Source organism: Rhyacophila brunnea, unplaced genomic scaffold (genome assembly GCF_057557595.1).
Source record: "Rhyacophila brunnea isolate RB1 unplaced genomic scaffold, BYU_Rbru_1.0 scaffold_15, whole genome shotgun sequence".
Classification (NCBI taxonomy): Eukaryota; Metazoa; Arthropoda; class Insecta; order Trichoptera; family Rhyacophilidae; genus Rhyacophila; species Rhyacophila brunnea.
Genome location: NW_028232806.1, coordinates 452587 through 471104, shown reverse-complemented (window position 1 = coordinate 471104; position 18518 = coordinate 452587). Strand labels below are relative to the sequence as shown.

At 32.7% G+C, this 18518-nt stretch overlaps 2 protein-coding genes across 2 annotated transcripts; one reads left to right on the top strand and one right to left on the bottom strand.

Moving 5' to 3' along the window:
- Positions 1 to 303: 303 nt before the first annotated feature.
- On the top strand, positions 304 to 10087 carry LOC147074736 (androgen-dependent TFPI-regulating protein-like). The gene is made up of 5 exons (XM_085943086.1): positions 304 to 522; positions 4550 to 4713; positions 6541 to 6699; positions 7142 to 7362; positions 8798 to 10087. The coding sequence occupies exons 1-5, from the start codon at positions 462 to 464 to the stop codon at positions 9180 to 9182; spliced, it is 990 nt and encodes a 329-aa protein (XP_085799212.1). The 5' UTR covers positions 304 to 461; the 3' UTR covers positions 9183 to 10087.
- Positions 10088 to 12385: 2298 nt separating this feature from the next.
- Positions 12386 to 17259, bottom strand: LOC147074735 (uncharacterized). Its single transcript, XM_085943241.1, has 4 exons — positions 17254 to 17259; positions 16520 to 16605; positions 15018 to 15165; positions 12386 to 12718 (listed from the first exon to the last, which is right to left on the bottom strand). Exons 1-4 carry the CDS (start codon positions 17257 to 17259, stop codon positions 12386 to 12388), a joined length of 573 nt encoding a protein of 190 aa, XP_085799367.1.
- Positions 17260 to 18518: the final 1259 nt, after the last annotated feature.

The following is an 18518-nucleotide window of genomic DNA, read 5'->3' as shown; positions in this document are numbered from 1 at the left end:
TGTATTAATAATTTATGCTATGTTAGAGGCACCCTTTAAATCTTATGACGAATTAATTGCGTTATTTGCGTAATATAAAATCCGCCCCTGCATAGTAACAATAATAATAATTATAATTAAGCAGATAAGAATTATAACTGTAGGTATCTGATGGGAAATGTCTCCAGACGACTTATGGACGAAAGCCACCGTTCAGTACTGTCCTAAGCTTTGCGAAACCAACATCAAATTTGTAGTACAAGCAGACAAAAAAAAATATTCAAATTTTGATATTAATAAAATAAAATTAACTTACACCATCAATAATTGAATAATAGATTTTAAATATTGACAAATTTTAAGTAAATTAATAAATCTTATATAAACGTGAAATTGTTTGTCTTAAAATAAACTTTTCGATGGCAACTTAGTAAGTAATGCTCAGTTCAAATTATTGAAAGGTGTTTGGTTTTTTTTACACCATGTTACATAAATTTTTAGTGCTTTTTACTAATTCTTCAGTGAAAATGGATTCTATAAAAAGTAAGTATACTTACCATGTTTAATAAATCGATAAATATTGTATATTCTGGTAGGTACCTATAGTTTTTGCATATGTGGTCACTTGAGATCTAAAACCAAATCAAAACCTAACACAACTTTCAGTAGCCCATAAATTGGTATGTTATGTTAGATTCTGGTTTATTTTAAGCTAACGCAATTATTTTTTTCGGACTATTTTCCAACTTTTTTCCATGGAAACAAAACTATTCCGCATAAAAAAACCAATACATTGTTGTATGTGGTGTGTTTGATTAAATAAAATCATTAATATTCACTGTAGTATTTTAGTTATATGCAATTTTTGAGAGCAAAATGCAATCGCTTTTTATTTTTATTTTCAAATTGTAAGCAAATTTGATGGTTACCTACCAATTTACCTAGTTATTTTATTATTGATTTTCAGCTATCTTTAACACACAAATACACAAAAATCTTATATTACCATATTACACACATCTTCTGAAAATTTGACAGTTTCCACTAAACCTACTTTCAAACAGTAGTGGTTTTAGGTACGCGTAGGTCTGTGGAGGTCTGTGGCCGGTTTGGAGGCACCTTTGTGAAATTTTTGCCTTAGCTATAAACCACCATAACAAATTATATTACAATACAACAATTAATAGTTGTTGTCAAGATTTTTTATGCTTTTAATTTTTAAACTAAGATCTGCTTCATGAAAAACCGCCACTGCTTTCAAAAGTTGTAATATCTGTATTTGTCCCTTCATTCGCCGCCCCTATGCACTGCATGACCTGCCTACCCATACGGGACATCGCGGCTTGGCATCAGTGTCATTGAAGGCCTCGTTTCCAAGATTTTCGTCGCCAAGTTGTTGCTTGAAAATAGCCGCATGAAACGGTTTAAATTTTATTCTCCATCTCAGAAATCCTCGATTTCTTATTAAGAGTAGGTATTGATTGGAACAGTCACGCCATGGACCATGGCTCCCTCAACTAATCATCCGTATTCCTGTCTACCCTCCAATAATCTCGTCTAATCTGGGATTCAACATGCATCTCTATACCGTGCTGTGTTAGGTAATCTTAGATTAAAACTCTATTTCTAAATTGAAGGGTTATGTTTCGCACCCACACTGGTACATTAATATTGAAAGAATAGATTGATTAAAGTTACAGAGATAGTGTGTGGTCTCTCTCAAACAGTTTATTAAAGCTTTAATTTCCAACCAATTACCTACTTCAAATATTCTTTCATCTATAATATTATGTATTTGCTGTTTGAGATAATATTATACGAAGATTTCGACAAACACATATTATGATGATTAGTAAAGATACTGAGTGTTGTTAAGTATTTAAATTATTCGTGTAAATGTTTACATTTGCCTAAAACTCATTTAAATCATTAAAAAATAAAATCTTAGAAAGGTATGCTACCAGGCATTCCAGCACCTAATTGTTGTAATATTATAATAACATATTGTCAAACATATTTAGGAAAATTATTGGGTACCAATTTTATAGAAGGAAATGTCACATAATATGTAATATCCTGCGCTTAGTACCTAACTCTAATAATTATTATTGCCGATCATTTCTAGCGTGAAATTACATCTGTGTTGATAGGCAGGGAATTACACATTGGCAATCAGATAAACGAGTCGTTATTTTCAAAAACCGAAAAGTCCACGTTTTCCCCCTTTGTATTGAATTTTCAAAATACAATAAATTTTCTATTTTTATTAGCCAACATCCATGGCATTGTATAATTTTCAATATGTACCTAGGTACCTATACATTTTATCCTATCGTACCCTATCAAAATCAAATTGTATTTATTTTACGACGTTTTTATTAGTTCGTATTCTTGTTTGTCCGGTACAGATTTTTTTTGTGTGTCCAGTATAAATTTTTTCTTGTTTGTCCAAGATTTGTATTGGATGATTGAAGATTTTTAACTAACTTCCCGACTAGCTAGACATTTAAACTTTTAGAATATAATATATCAGAATACGACGACAATGCATTTTTAAGCAGAATTGAATTCATTTTCAGTTAATTCTGTTTTGTATGAAAAGTTATTATTATTGGTTGCTAAGGGGATCTTAGCAACTAAATTATTAATATATACGTGCGTTACTATGGAAATCTATATGAAATGTCAAAATGACATTTCAGTATTCTCTATTTATTCAGTATTTCTATCAAGTACAATAAAAAGTTTGTATTAATACATAGAATTGTCAAGATTCACAAGAGTCAACAGAAAATTTAAAAACGTGGTATATAAAAAGTTCTTTTAATCTTGTAATTATTTACATATAGTAAACATTACAAATTATGAATTAAAGACGTTCACAACATGACATTTAGAATTATTAGTAAAACAGTATTATATATTAAAAAAAAAAGAAATATATCATCACTAAACAGTAGAAAAGTGTAAATATAAATTAGATACAAGGAAATACGCCGAATGAGCTAAGCAGGCCCTATTTTAAGAATTTATAAAACACTGCCTACATATACCCAGCTCGCGCAGGTGGAATATGTTAATATCCGAAGTGATTTGGTTGAACAGAGTTATTGCCCTCCCAATTGGCATTACCAATGGCAGGTTGGTTCTGCACCTCGGGAGAACAAACAACGGATAGTAAACTTTTGACGGATTTTTCTAATTATCATCGGGGGTCGTATTTTTGTAAATTGGATTTTTTCTAGTGTGTATATGCATGAGATGTTTTAAATTATATATGTTCAATATATTATAGTATGTTATATTCTCAAATATTCGTTGAATAAAAAAATAGTTTATTATATAATATACGTATCAATTCGTGTTTTTATTCGAATACATTGTACATAGTATCAAGAAATTTACAATTTTTACTAATAGCCTTACGCCCGGCGTTTTTTGGGTCAAAAATAACTGAACTTAGATTATATTATAACATAGTAACTTCGGTTAAATTGATTAGTATATAAAATTTTGTTGAAATTAATTATCTGCAGATATTTTTTTAATCGAAGATGGTTACGTAAGGAAAAAGTTAATTCTGTACCATTTGCGGTTCTAATCGACACATAATGGTGTAGTTCTGAGTGTAAGAAGAAAGCGCTACAAATGTTGGGCTTCGTCTTGCGTACTTCCCAGGTCTTTTAGGATATTACTGTATTAAAAATGCTTTATAATTCCTTAGTTAGAAGCCGGCTTGAGAGTGGGTCGATTGTTTGGGCCCCGCATGAGCTGAAATATGACATATGGTGGAGCGAGTTCAAAAGAAATTTTTGCGACTCCTTTATTTGAGGTTATATGGATACTACCCGTGCCTTTATTCACCTGGCTTTATCTTAGATAGTTTAAATACTAGAAGATATCAATATTTGGCCACGTATTTTTTACGTGGTGTAAATGATAACTCTGCTATTCTTGGTAGTATTGACTTGTGGGTCCCTGATAACTATCTTAGACATCGGGAGCATCAGTTATTTTTCTCCCGAGGAGTAGAACTAGCCTGCCATTGGTAATGCCAGTTGGGAGGGCAATAACTCCGTTCAACCAAATCACTTCGGATGTTGATATATTCCATCTACGTGAGGATGAGAATAGGTAGACGTTGATTTATAAGTTTTTAAAATAGAGTCCACTTAGCTCATTCGGTGTGCTTCCATACTTTATAATTTATATTTTTTATAATTTTTGTTCCTTTTACTTTATTTTTCATATTGTTTTTGTGATATTGCATATATTTATTTCTTCTTTACACTGTTTCTTTGTTTTTAAATGTCATCTTGTGAACGTCTTAAATTTATAATTTGTAATGGTCACGGAATGTTAAAAAAAAAAAAACGATATTTCCGTTGTATCAATATTACCTATCACAGATTAGGTATAACTATGTTGCACGACTTTCCACTTTAGACAATAGATAGACTTCAGTGTAGGCGATCTTGTTTTTTTGTTTTAAATTTGGCCCTTATAATGGAAATAGCCTTCTTTCACTTATAGGTGCTTACAATATTTTATTATTTTGTTTCTTCTTCAGATATTTCCAAAGCAAGATGCCGCCTGGTGATTCACTCCGTGTTCCTGATCCACCACTTAGCATCCTGCATGACGCTTTTGATGTTGGACTTCACGAAAGTCACCAATCCACCACTCGTCGATATACGGGACTTCTCTGATCGCTATTTTACCGGATGGAATTTCGTAAGTGATCCAAAATAATCCTTTTAATAATATTTATCTGTACCAGAAAATGTTTGTAAACATAAATAAAGTGAATATGTATATATATGGTATTTTGACAAAACTGCTTTACGACGGAAAGTCATTGCAACTTATTAAAGATTAGCTTAGTCTTAGAGGAGCCGTATGCGGTGGACACTGTTGTGTGGTGGTATAAATTTAGAAGTAACGAGGAGATAATGGAACGAACAAAGTAGCCTGTCACCACATTGAGAATGAAAAACCGGCATTAGACCTAACTCAGTTACGGCTTCCTAAACAGAATTTCAACCTGGCTAAATGCCATCCACAGAGTGTACACGGCAAAGGTACAGGATGCTGGTATGGCTCAGTAAGATGCAAGAAGACTGGCGAATGACAGCTATTATTGGAGGCTTCGTGTGATATTCGTGATAATTATTATGTTCTAACCGTGGCGCATTGGTTGATTACAAGTGGCGCATTGCATCCTTGCGCCTACTTATTGATGAGCTTTTCCCAGATCAAAATGCTTCTGACATAATTAATTTCTGGCGCTCATTACGTTCATGGCAAACATTTCCTAGAGCTAAGAAAAATTGCAAAAGGTTATACCTATATGTCGCTTTGGATCGACATACGGATGTGAACAAGCATTTTCATCCATGAAATTAATTAAAAGCAAAACAAGGTCGCGAATAACTGATTCAAATTTGAAGAATTCTCTGCTGCTCTCAGTAACAAATTTAACACCAAACATTGAAAGACTAGCTAAATCTACACGCTCTAAAGCTCTCAGTGCTCCATCCCGCTCAGAGTTCTCTCTCTCTCATCACTTCCAACAACTGTGGTACAGAGTTATCTTCACCAAACGAGACTCTCCGGCAGCTGTAGCACCATCAGCGGGGTCCACAACAGCGAACACCCTCTCGTCCAAGAGATAATTTCTGACTTTTGTAGATTGGTGCTCCAATAAACGTGTGTTTTTTTTAACTGGCATCAATTAATTAATTTAATTGCGCGGTTGGGCTATTCCTTTTTCTCCCATAAGCGAAGCAGATCCAACCTCTATCCCTATTTTCCAACCCCAACCGTGAACGTAATTAGGTAGAAAAGGTGCTTGAGTTGTATGGCGCATCTGAAGTCGTCTGTGAAAAAAAATGGCGCATGGTATGCAAAAGGTTGGCCAACCCTGCTCTAACCTAACCTAACTAAAGAGCGGGATGGTCAAAGAATAAAGAAAAAACATATACTTAATGATTATACAAGTTTGTAAGAGACGTTTCTGTAATTTTTTACTACTGGAGATCATTGCCATTGGCACTACAGTCCAATGTGGGTCACCTCACTTGATCACCTCCAGAAAACGATTTATCTCTTCTTTGGCTACCGAAAACTCCATCCAATTCACTGCTTTCGCCTCGTGGATAATTTAGTCTAACAAATACTTATTCTTCTTTGGCCATATCCGCCCCTCAGTTGGAGCATATGGACACCACGAAGCGACTCCAAGAATCCTTGTCGCTCGACAGTTTTCTTGCATCATTCCAAGTCAAACCAGCATCCCATAGCTCCGCCATATACACTCTATATATAGTATTTAGCGACTTTCCAGGACGCTGGAATCCGGTTGGCTTGAAGAACAGAACGACAGCCTAGAATAATATGTTCTGATCCTCCTTTTCTTTTAGAGACATTTCCTAAATTTTGACCATTATATAACGCGTAGGTACGAGTATGTTTGGTAACAGTGTCTTTTGAGACCCTTCTCAGTAGTGGTCCAACCATTAGAGTAGGTACTAATTGGATGCATTATTTTTTTCATTTCAGATGTTCCAGATGCTCTTCCTCGCACTGGCAGTGATGTGTGATGTCGCAGAGATAATTCCTGAGACGGTTGAGAAGATCTGGCCATCGCATAAGCTAATTAAGAGGCTGGCCATTGCGAGAGACTTCATCTTCATGACTTTCGTTTTTCCTTTCACAATTGTAAGTACCAAAGTACCTACCTAGTAAGGTTACCATATTATTATAATATACTAAAAAGAGGTGTTTGATTAGAGAAAATTTAACAAACTGAATTTTAATAATAAACATAACCATAGAATAATTTGTAATAATAAGATGGTATCCATTAACTTATTCACATTTTGTAACGTTTTTTTTAATTGTCAGTTTATTTTCGACTTTAAATAAAAATATTTTTCTTTCATGTATTCCTCTACGTGTAAATTCATATATTTCCGCTAGGTGCCTCTAGTATGTGGAGTGACAATAATAATTAGGTGGTTTGAGTCTGTGATAAATATAAAAGATATTTTCATAATAATTCGTTAGCAGCAGCTGTCGACTGTCAACATTATTTTCATAATATACAATAATGATAGTCCTTCAATGTTATTGTGTTTAATGTATGAATGTTTACTTTCAGTTTGTCTGCGTGTTATTCTGGGGCGTGTACAATTATGACAGAGAGCTGGTCCTACCGAGAATTTGTGACACGCTGGTGCCTCCGATCTTGAACCACGCGCTGCACACTCACATCATTGCAGTTGTCTGCGCAGAACTGGTCATGTCCAGGAAAAGGAGGCCCAGGGTACAATCCAAAAGGTTGTTCTGGTTGGGAGTCACCGTGTTCGCCTATTTCATTGTGTAAGTTAATGTCTAAATATTATAATATAACGTTTTATACCAATTTACGTGTAGCATATTTACATCAGTAATCTTTTGTAATTTAGGTTGTCATTAATATTATTAAGTATTAAAATTGGAGAAAATAATAGCTTTTCTGAACACAAATGGATCCTCATCAATGGCACTCAAATCGGGCCAACAACTATGTCTATCTTGGACAACAAATTTAATGACAAATGTTGAGATTGTTCGCAGCACCAAACTGTCATAGACTGCATTTGTGCGCCTCATTAGTATCTTCAAAAGTGATCCCCCATTGTGTCTTGAACATAAAGTGTTCAACCAAATTGTGCTAACAGCTCACGTATGCGTGTCAAGTATGGACTCTTAATGTAAGAGAAATCAAAAAATTACAAGTAGTGCAATGTGGCATAGAAAGGTGCATATTGGGCATAAAGTGAAAGAAACCAATGGATAGGGAAGCAAATAAGAATATGTGACATGATAGAGGTCACTAAGTAGATGAAATGGCAATTGGCTGAACATGTCGATCGGCGAGTAGACAACCGCTGGGCACTAAAACCCGCTGGACAGACAAACTCATAAAGTTCAGTGGATACACGTGGTAGTGAAGAACTAGGGATCGAGAAGAGTGGGGGAGCCAGAGGAGGCCTTCATCTGGCAGTGCTCATGATGATGATAATAATGTTTCAATGGATTGTTTCGCCCAGAACTGCTTAATTTTATTATCTTTTTCCAAGATTTAATGAGTGAGTCGAATTGTGTTCTGTTTTTATGATGTCAACTTGTGTGAGTACAATCTTTTAGTCCATTCAAGATCGGACTGGGCTCAAGTTGAATTATGAAGTAATGGTACAGGCAATGTTTATCAATGACTCATTCAGGAAATGGAAAGCTTTCAATGATATGCAGGAATTAAATTCCGTATCTGGAAATTTGTACGTAAACAGTTGACCGCAGGACACTTATTCGTGCGCCGCAGTACGTGAAACATGAGTTCGTGTAACATTTAATCAAATGACGAGTTCTTCGTTGAACATTTTACCGTGGAGTATATTTGTACGTATGCTACAATATGTGGAGAATTTTATGAGATATCTATACTAAGTTAGGTTAGGTTAGGTTAGGGTTAATCTAATTGGAACAGTACTATTTGCAACTATCGCCGCATTTTGTAAGATACGTACAAATGTATTCCACGGTGAAATGTTCAACGAAGAACTCGTCATTTGATAAAATGTTATAGGAATTCATGTTTCACGTACTGTGGCGCACGAATAAGTGCCCCACGATGAACTGCATACGTACAACTTACATGTAACCATTAAATTCACCCCACTTTCATTGTGAAACTTGTCACTTACATTGGCGACAGAGTTTTCCATTCCAGCTTAGTATTCGAATCCGTAATAATTTTTTTGTTTAATTTCAGATTGATGTGGACTTACTTGGCAACGGGACGCTGGATATACGCCATCTTGGGAATGTTTAACTGGACGGAGAGGTTTATATTTCTGGGGACGACGGTGATGTCGATCTACGTGTTATATTTTGTGGGAGGACACATAACTGAACTTATTGGAGTATCATTACACAATGCTACTGATACTGAACATATGCAAGACTGTAAAAAATTTGATTGTGATGAAGTGAATGAAAATTCTCAATGCGATCAAATGTGTATAGAAAGCAAGAGATCAAGTTATAAAACTGAAGAAAGCCTTCTTAGTAAATTAACGAGACCATTCGTTAGTGAGCGATCTGATATTAGATTAAGTGAATTATTGAATATTTATGCTAGAATAAAAAAACATTGACTGATTTTGATTTATGGAATAACTATTGTGTTAATAGAATTGTTAAGTATTTATGTTATGTTTGAATAACTTATGTATATTATGTAGACATATTATCTCTGTGAGTGAGTTGTATGTATACATATAATGCTAGAAAGAGTTAGATAAGAGTGTAATAAATAAATATATTATTTATTTAATATTGAAAAAGGTTATCTTTAGATTTTTGATAATATATTATGGTCAATGAAAAATGAAATGTCCAGGAAAATGTGTCAATCAATCAAGTTTAAATTGTGTTCAAATTTATAAGTAAATCAAAAGAGGTGCAATATTATTTTATTTGAATCGACTGGATAGCTTGTTTATCAAAATTTGATCACCTCTGTGCAATCTCTGGTAGGTATCGTACCTGTCTAAAAATTTTGATTGAAGGTAGATTTATACCTCTAGTTTTCATACCGAAAAATCTTTGTCGGCTCTTAAAATTGGTTTTAATTTTAACAAACTTTGAGAAAATTCTCACAGATGGTGTACTTAACTCAGTTTCAATCTAAATAAGGATTGACATTATAAATTATTATTATCCCGGGTTCTTAAATTGTATTCTGACATTTTGATTATAAAGCATTCAAAAATAATACGTATAATGATTAACAATATTATGGCTATTTGCATCTGATTCTTCCTTTCTTGATATTTCTGACACATGACATGACAAAGGTCATTCCCAAGAGAAACGTGCTAAAGAATACTGTTAGATTATGAATGTGTACACCGAAGAGGAGTATAATATTAGAATTAGCCGACAGTGAAGGTTAATTTGCCCAAAAAGTGTTAATAATTATTGTCGGGATTAAGACCAAATGATTTTGCTGAATGAATCAATCACGTATCTTGGTCTCATTGTAAAATTTGTAGCCTGTATCCACAGAGTATTTGTTATTATATTTTAATCAATATGTCATTTATATTATATATATCATGATAATAATAATATAGAAAATGTAGTTAAAGATAATATTAGATATAAAAATTTAATAATATCATTATTATCGAATAAACAAGAATATGCCTGGTCATGAGTTTTAATTAACTAAACACTATTCCTCCCAATATATATCTATCTCAATCAATATATATCTCACAATAGGTTCTTATATAATTTTTTATTTATTCAATATCGTCAAACAAAAGAATACAAAAGTACTACAGGGGTTAACTTAATTGAAGCTGTTTTATAAGCTATTTATTTAGTCACAAAACACACAATGGAAAAACATTTTTATTAAAACTAAAGCTACTTATTTACATTGTCTTATTTCTAGTTAGAATTACATTAAACATCATTTATTTTAGAGTATCACTGTATTATTTATTTTATTTATTTTCGGTGTAGTTACTTGTGACATCCAAACGTTAGAGGAAGGTTATTTTATTATCTTTGTTTTATAAACCAATTTATATAAGGTACCTATTTCCTCAACGATATTATATTGTCAAAGATGAATAAATACATGTTCAGTGGTGGTCAAAAATTGACTTCAAAGGTAAGATTCTAATTATACATAACGTTTTCAGTGTTCTCACTATTCTTCAAATTATGTCCCATTCTCAAATGAGACATTATTACTATTCCAAGATAAAAATATATAGATTATTCTTTATGTTTATTAACATTTTTAGTAGATACTTGAATATGAACAAATCAAAACGAAAATATAAACTGTATTCATTGCTATGACAATAATAACATTTAAATAACCAAATTATAAAATGCTCACAAATTTTACAGTATACAAAACAGTAGTTATGTACATGTTTAAATTTTGTTTCACACAAAAATAGATACCTATGGGTTGGGTTATGTGAAGTTTGGCAACTCCCTTGAGAAAATTTTGACCATGCGATAAACCATCATTGAATAATATATTATCACAAAAATACAAAAATAGTCATGTTGCCAGGATTTTTTAGCAGTTTGTTTGATTGATTTATTACAGAGTCTGATAAAATACTATTTTTATTTTTTCTTTATCTGTTTCTCATCATGTTATCATGGCGTTTCATGTTTATGCTGTCTGCACATTGATACTCCATTAAAAGCTTTCTCAAGGGTGTTGTAATATTTATTATATATTTTAAAGATTTAACTAGATATTGTGTCCTTTAGAATACATTGTCAATAGACTTAGTCCAATGCACATCTCAGTAGGTACTTACTATTAATTTACTGTACCACGATATAATATTTTGTAGAATACTTTTATTAATATTTTTCTAAATTAGCACAATATTATGTAATGTTTACCTATATACTATGTATATGCAAGCTTTAAAGCGGTTTCTACGATACCTACCTACTCTTATCTTTATAAGTTTGTTTATTACTACGAAAATGTAACGATAAACATGGCATGACATCTATGTCGGTTTCAAGCAAATAATAGCAATAGCTGGCATTTATAAGAAGCAGTCTTCTAAAAATATATTATTATATACGGTTTGTTGGTGCAGGCGTCATAGATGATGATTTGCCTACTTGAGATTTGGCACGTGTGCAATGTGCATGTCCGGTTTGAATTCTGTTCTTGCAAGCCAAACGCTGACCAAACCAGTTGTTTGAAATGATCGGGGTCTGTCCATACCTAAAGCTTGAATTGCCTTTAAATGACGTTATCAAAAGTGACCTTTAATGAACCAATCATAGATTTTGGTAATTGTGCCTCAGATGCCGTCATGAGCTTTTATGATTTTTTTTTACGAAAACAGTTTATTCCATGTAGACAATTATAATAAATACATTTTTCTGTCGGTGCACAGGCTTTTCGATCCAATAATTGTTAATTTAAAATTTGAAATTTTCATACATTTTGATGCATCATTATCACAAACTAAGATTATATTAGGTAATATTAGGTTAGGTTGGGTTTGGTTTGGTCTAAAAAGAAAGTTATAAGATCTCATGACGGCAGCTGCGGCATATTTACCTAGATTTTTTACATCAAAACATTAGTGCAATCAGTCGTCATAATGTGTTCAATTTTCCAGTTAGTATTAAATCAAACTCTTTTGGATTTGCCATGCACACAGAAAGTTACAAACTGGCTTAAACCAATTTCTTTCATCAAACCATCAGTAAGTATATCAAATAATTAAAATGCACGATATGAAAATGTATAGGTATATGACTCGAAGAGTAAGGCAACGTATCCCTAAAAAAACTAATAATTAAACCGTCCATTTCTGCGTCTGTTGTTCCCTTCTTTATCGACAGGTCTCCGTCTTAATCTGTCACCATCTTCCACTTTCTGTTCAGGCGCGTCGCTATTTTCCATCGTATTATAACCGTTATCATTTGTCATTTCGTCGCTGGGGTTTGAGTCTATGTTATTTCCGGAATTTTCCGCATTATCAGGGTTTTCTATATTATTGTTGTTTTCTGGTTCATTTTCTTCGTCGATTTTATTACCGAAGTTATCGTTTAATGTATAATAATCTTCAGAGTCTTCACATTTTATTGTCATATCCTCTTCGCGGACGCAAACAAAGTTTTCCTGAAATAATAAATTAGTATTAAATTAGTTAAGTAGTTAAAAAGTATTGTTTAGGTTCACCAGCCGATCATAACTACGCATCCTAGCGGATTTATAGTATAGTCAGGTAAGAAAATGATTTTGTGTCTATAATAATTAATATCTTTGATATTTTTCATAAGGAATTCTGCCTAAATAAGTTTTTTTTAACGAAACAATCGTTGAACATTATACATATTTTCAGTTACTTATTCAATCTTGACTGAATATCGTAATATTCTGAAATGCAGACATCTCAGAACAGATAATAAATAGAATTCCGATAGGCTATATATTATAATTATACCAATAGAGTAAATTTTGAATGTGTGAGTGTCCTACGAAAATGAACCACGCATTATAGACGTGCAATAGTGTGTGTAATACACCAATATTAAATGAGCGTCAATTCATAAACCGAGAGCAGTTGTCAGTATTCGACGTATGACGTATTCTTGACACGTGTTTTAATTTATCCCGTATTCTTCCTTACTCGAGATCGGTTGCCTGGTTCTCCTTACCCGTTAGGTATTTCAGTTCCCATTATTTCTGAGTTCCCTAGCAGTCATCTTTTAAACGATGGTGACTCATCAGCTCCCTTGGTCCCATGCTGGGCTGGTGAATTGGGTATTATTCTTACTAATTACAGTACCGGCAGTGCTCAAAATAACAAGTTTATGAACTGGAGTGCTCGATAGATTTCCGAAAATATTAAAGTGTGCGAGGTTCCTGTTGTATACCTACCTATCCTAGACAAACCAATGCAATAATAGTTTCTATCTCATGCTCACTGCTATTTACCTACAAACTTATCTAAAGAACCACAGTCGAAAACTACCCAATAAAGACACGCAACCGGACAGAATCTGACATTCGAATGACGTTTTCAAAATGGCGTCCATATAGTAGTTCGTAGTTCCATTTTTGACATAAGTTTGTAGAATTTTACCCCTACTACAGATTTGGGTAGGTAATATTTTTCAGCGCCACAGGCGAAAAAAAATATTTTACGAAATATGCTGTTAAAAATTATTGTATTATTATTTTTCCTCCGCAGTTTGTCTACCTCAAGGGACGTCACTATTTTGTAGTTATACATAATATGCGATGTAATAGAGTTTATTAAAAGCCTTAAATGGAGATGGGCTGGACACATATCTCGAAGAAGAGACAATCGTTGGACAAATCTAGTCATCCAGTGGTATACAAGAAGTCCAAAACGTCCGCAAGGTAGAGCTAGAGGCCGCTGGATCGATGAAATGGTAAAGTTCTGCGGAAGTACGTGGCAACGCAATGCACAGGACCGAGAGAAGTGGAAGCAGCTTGAAGAGGCCTTCATCCAGCAGAGGATAGATTCAGGCTGATGATGATGATGACAATATATGTATTATTTACAATTGTTTAATGATTTCAATTAGTAATATCTATCATACAATATCAGCTACAGATTGATATTGAAGATGTCGGATGAAGGCGAACCCTGAAATATTAAACTTACATCCTATGGAATGGTACCTACAAAACTCACGTTAATTAAAATGTACGAGAAAATCGCCTAAACACTCTATAATACAACAATACAAAAAATCTTATTCTCGTTTATAGAAATAACCGTGTACGACGTATTGTCAAGTTTCTTATTAAACTTAATTTAAAAATGTAAATTAATGTAGGTTAGTAATGAATTTCATAATAAATGGAAATTGGAATAATTGGAAACGGAGCTCGAGGGTTGTTTACCTACTGATATCATTTTTTTCCATGTACCTACCTGATCATTGCCGACTGATGTAGAAAACCGATACATTCACAACGACTGGTCCTACTTTTTCCGCCCCTCCCGTTGTTGTCTATGATGACCTGTCATTGTTCTATAGAGTGCTCATACTGATGCGACTGTCGTGTTCACTCAGGGAATGGTTTGATTTGGATAGATGAGTTACATGATAAATAATACACTAGCATTAACACACCTTCTACAAATGTAATGCATAGATCAATGCTATAATTATTTTGGAAATCGATATTACCACCGGTTTTTGTGTGAAGAACTAGTCTGACTTTGACAGCTGATGAATAACAGGAATGTATATTATTTATAAATAACACTGATAGTTAATATATTTGATTTGAGAATTTTATATAATTCAATTTGAAACGAGAAAGGGCGAATCAATATGTAAGCAATCTTGGATCTGATTTTGACAGCTAGACAGTGGACCACTCGTTGTTTGTTCAAAAAGTTATGCTCAGGCTTTATTAATATAAAAATGGCGCTGACCTGATTGAATACCGTGCTCTCTGGACAAATGAAGCTCCACCTGAAGGTCTGATTCTTGCCGTCGGCGTAGGTGACCGGCAAGCAGACGTGGAAGATCTGACATTCATTGTCGACGTCCGCATAGTATCCGTACGTTTTGTTTTCACAGCTAACAAAATAAAGAATAATATGTATATCCATAATGACCATCTTTCAACAGCTAAAAGTACATAACTTGTAGAGTGAAGTAAAATTTTTAAAGCATTAGTTATAACAGCAGTTATCTCACTGTTGCTTTGAAGTTACAGGATATTTTTAATAAATGCAACATCAGCATTTTTCTTAATTTAAAAAAAAATCAGTAATTCATTATGTAGGTAGGTATAGCTTTCACCAATTTTTTGGCATACTTATCTCATCATCTTAATATTTTACTTTATCTCACGATCTCACTTTTACGTTAGGAAAAAAGTTAGATCGAATAAGATTCAATGGAAATGGTTTGTACCTATTCTAAAATTTTATATGTATTAAATAAACAGTACATGTTTTTTTATATATACCGTGAGCATTACAAATTATAAATTTAAGACGTTCACAACATGCCATTTAAAAACAAATAAATAGTTTTAAACAGTGTAGAGAAGAAATAAATATATACAGTATCACAAAAACAGTATGAAAAGTAAAGAAAAAGGTACAAAAATTATAAATTATAAAGCATGGAAGCACACCGAATGAGCTAAGTAGACCCTATTTTAAGAATTTATAAAACAACGACCATCCCCATACTTATCCTCACGTGGGTGGGGTATATCAACATCTGAAGCGATTTGATTGAACAGAGTTATTGCCGAATCATAATTTAATATGACTGGAGAAAAGAATATGAATGACTTTATTAAAGAAGGATTAAAATCATCTTTTTGTCACAGATGTAATTTATAAAATTATTGAAATAAAATAATAAATTATCAATAAAAAAAATATTATCTTCACAATATAACAGCTGTTGACAGCTCGACTAGATATATTTATTTACTTATTTATTTATTTAGGTCAACCAATAGGATCAATCACAGAAGAATCAGTACAATATAAGATAACAAAAGAATAAGAGTAATGGTCCCAAAACAGGCGAGGCGCACACAGAAGGCATAATTAAATTAAATTAAATTATATATTAAATACAGTTATGAAAATTAAATATACCTATGTAGTACCTACTGAAAAACCTTACAAAATATAGATATATGAAGAGAAGGCAATAAAATAATATATTAAGTGTACCTATAAATAAAAATAGATAGAAATACAACTAACTATATTTACGTTTAAGTATAAAATCTTTCTCTGATAATAACATCATCAAAATTTCGTAGTATAATATATAAAATAATACAATATTAAATTTAATTTAATGGTAACGTGTCTATATAAAGTCTTGTGTTACTATTAATAAACTGAACTAAAAGTATATTTTCATTAAAATAAGTTTCAATTCAAATGAATTGAGTATCTACCTGAAATTATCAGTTATGTCTTCTCTGATTGATGTCGCGTTGCTAGGAAGAGTCAATGTTTCGGCTTGCGATTGACGAGGGATGATCTGAAACCAATACAAAAATAATTAATAATTAGTTTTCTTCCATAAATTAATATTTTCACTATCAATTTACTCAGTCATTCTTGGACTGGGTTTTGCAACAAGGATAAACTCAAGCAGAAATAGTTTATATTAAAAATAATATAATATTTACGATTTATTAGTCGTGTTCAAAATAATAATGGTGCAGTTATTCACAAGAAAATAACTGGCATTTACGTGATTTACATTATGAATTCGAAAATGGTTGATTTTTTTTAATTTATCATTAATTTACATTTGGATCATTCTGACGGATGGGTTTTTGGTTTGAAATAGCTCTAAAACCGTAGAATTCATAAAAAAACATTGTTTTAAATGCAAAGAATTAATTGGTACACTTATTGATGTTTCACGGTCGCATTTTAAGCTGGGAGTAGAATTTGCATTGATTTAGTCACATTACATTTTTCATCCTATGGAAATGGACGACGGCAAACAGGCAAAGAGAGAAATATAATGTTAATCAATTCAATAGGGCGCAAGAGAAAGTGCAAGCCAAGTACTTCTAGTTGGATGAAGTTGCTGATAATTTTCATATGAGGGGTATTATATTCGCCTGAAAAATATGGACGCAAAATAGCATAGGTACTATTATTATACTTCACTCACCCTCATCCTAGGGCCTCTTGACCTTGACTGACAGTCCACTGATGAAAACATTATAAAAACATAAACACACGCACAATATACAGCCATTTTTGTAGTTGCCATGGTAATAATTATTATTTGATAATTGAGATTAAATTAATTATCAATGCAAACTATAATACAATTAATGCAACTGGCTGATAAAAATACACTTTTAATAATCGCTGTTAAAACTTTTCAAAAAGAAAATCTAATTCGAGAGCGCGGGAAATTACGAAACTTCAAAATGAATTAATCAGATAATACTCCTCGGGAATAGACTTTCGTTGTTGCTAGCTTTGGACGATGTGAGGTGAAATGGTATAAAGGATATATTTATATTGAAATTATTAAGTCCTTTGCGAAGAGATGGTAGATATTGCCTGTCGTAATAGATGATGATGCCTTATTCAAGCCTTACCTGTCATTCTAGCCTACCCGGGGAAGACTCGCATACAAATAGGGTTTGTAAATCTGAGGGTCCCCAATATGTGTGTCGCTAGCTCTTGGGTGCCCCTTTAACTATATTGTGAATGATTACAACCTTACTACATCATTGAATTAAGTGGCAACTGGCTACCAAGACAAACATTCTCGTAGATAAGTTTGGAGAAACTAACTGATACCAATCCCATAACATAATGAGTGGATTTAGATGGATGACGATGGCAATTAGGTACACGTAATTAATGCGAATTTTCTATTGTATTTTATTACCTTCCAACATTGAAAATTATAAACATATCGTCAAACATAAAACAGTGAAAATGAAGATACATTTAATTTACTGTGTTCTTTCAATGTTGCAAATAATTTACTGGTATTGTATTATTATTATATAACATATTAGTGAAAGCCTGCGACTTCATTCGCGCGAAAGACAGAAATATGAAGTAGAGAGAATGATACAGAATGTAGACTAAGTATAAAAAATGTTGAATGAAGAACTATACGTCTTATTCAATTTGACTATTTTAAATCAATAATATGGATCTAGGCGGGAGCCCTTCTACCCACACCTCACCTCACCTATCCACCGCAGATATATGACCATTTAATCTAGTCATGATAAATTGTTGCAAGTGTGTTATACGCAGCAGTTTTTTAGTTATAACGGAAAATTAAAAACAAATAAACTTTATTTTGTAAATAGGTACTTACTTGGCTATCATGTAAATAGTAAATATGTTTATCATAAGACAAATTTGTTGTTATCACAAACATACACTACAATTTTATTAATATAG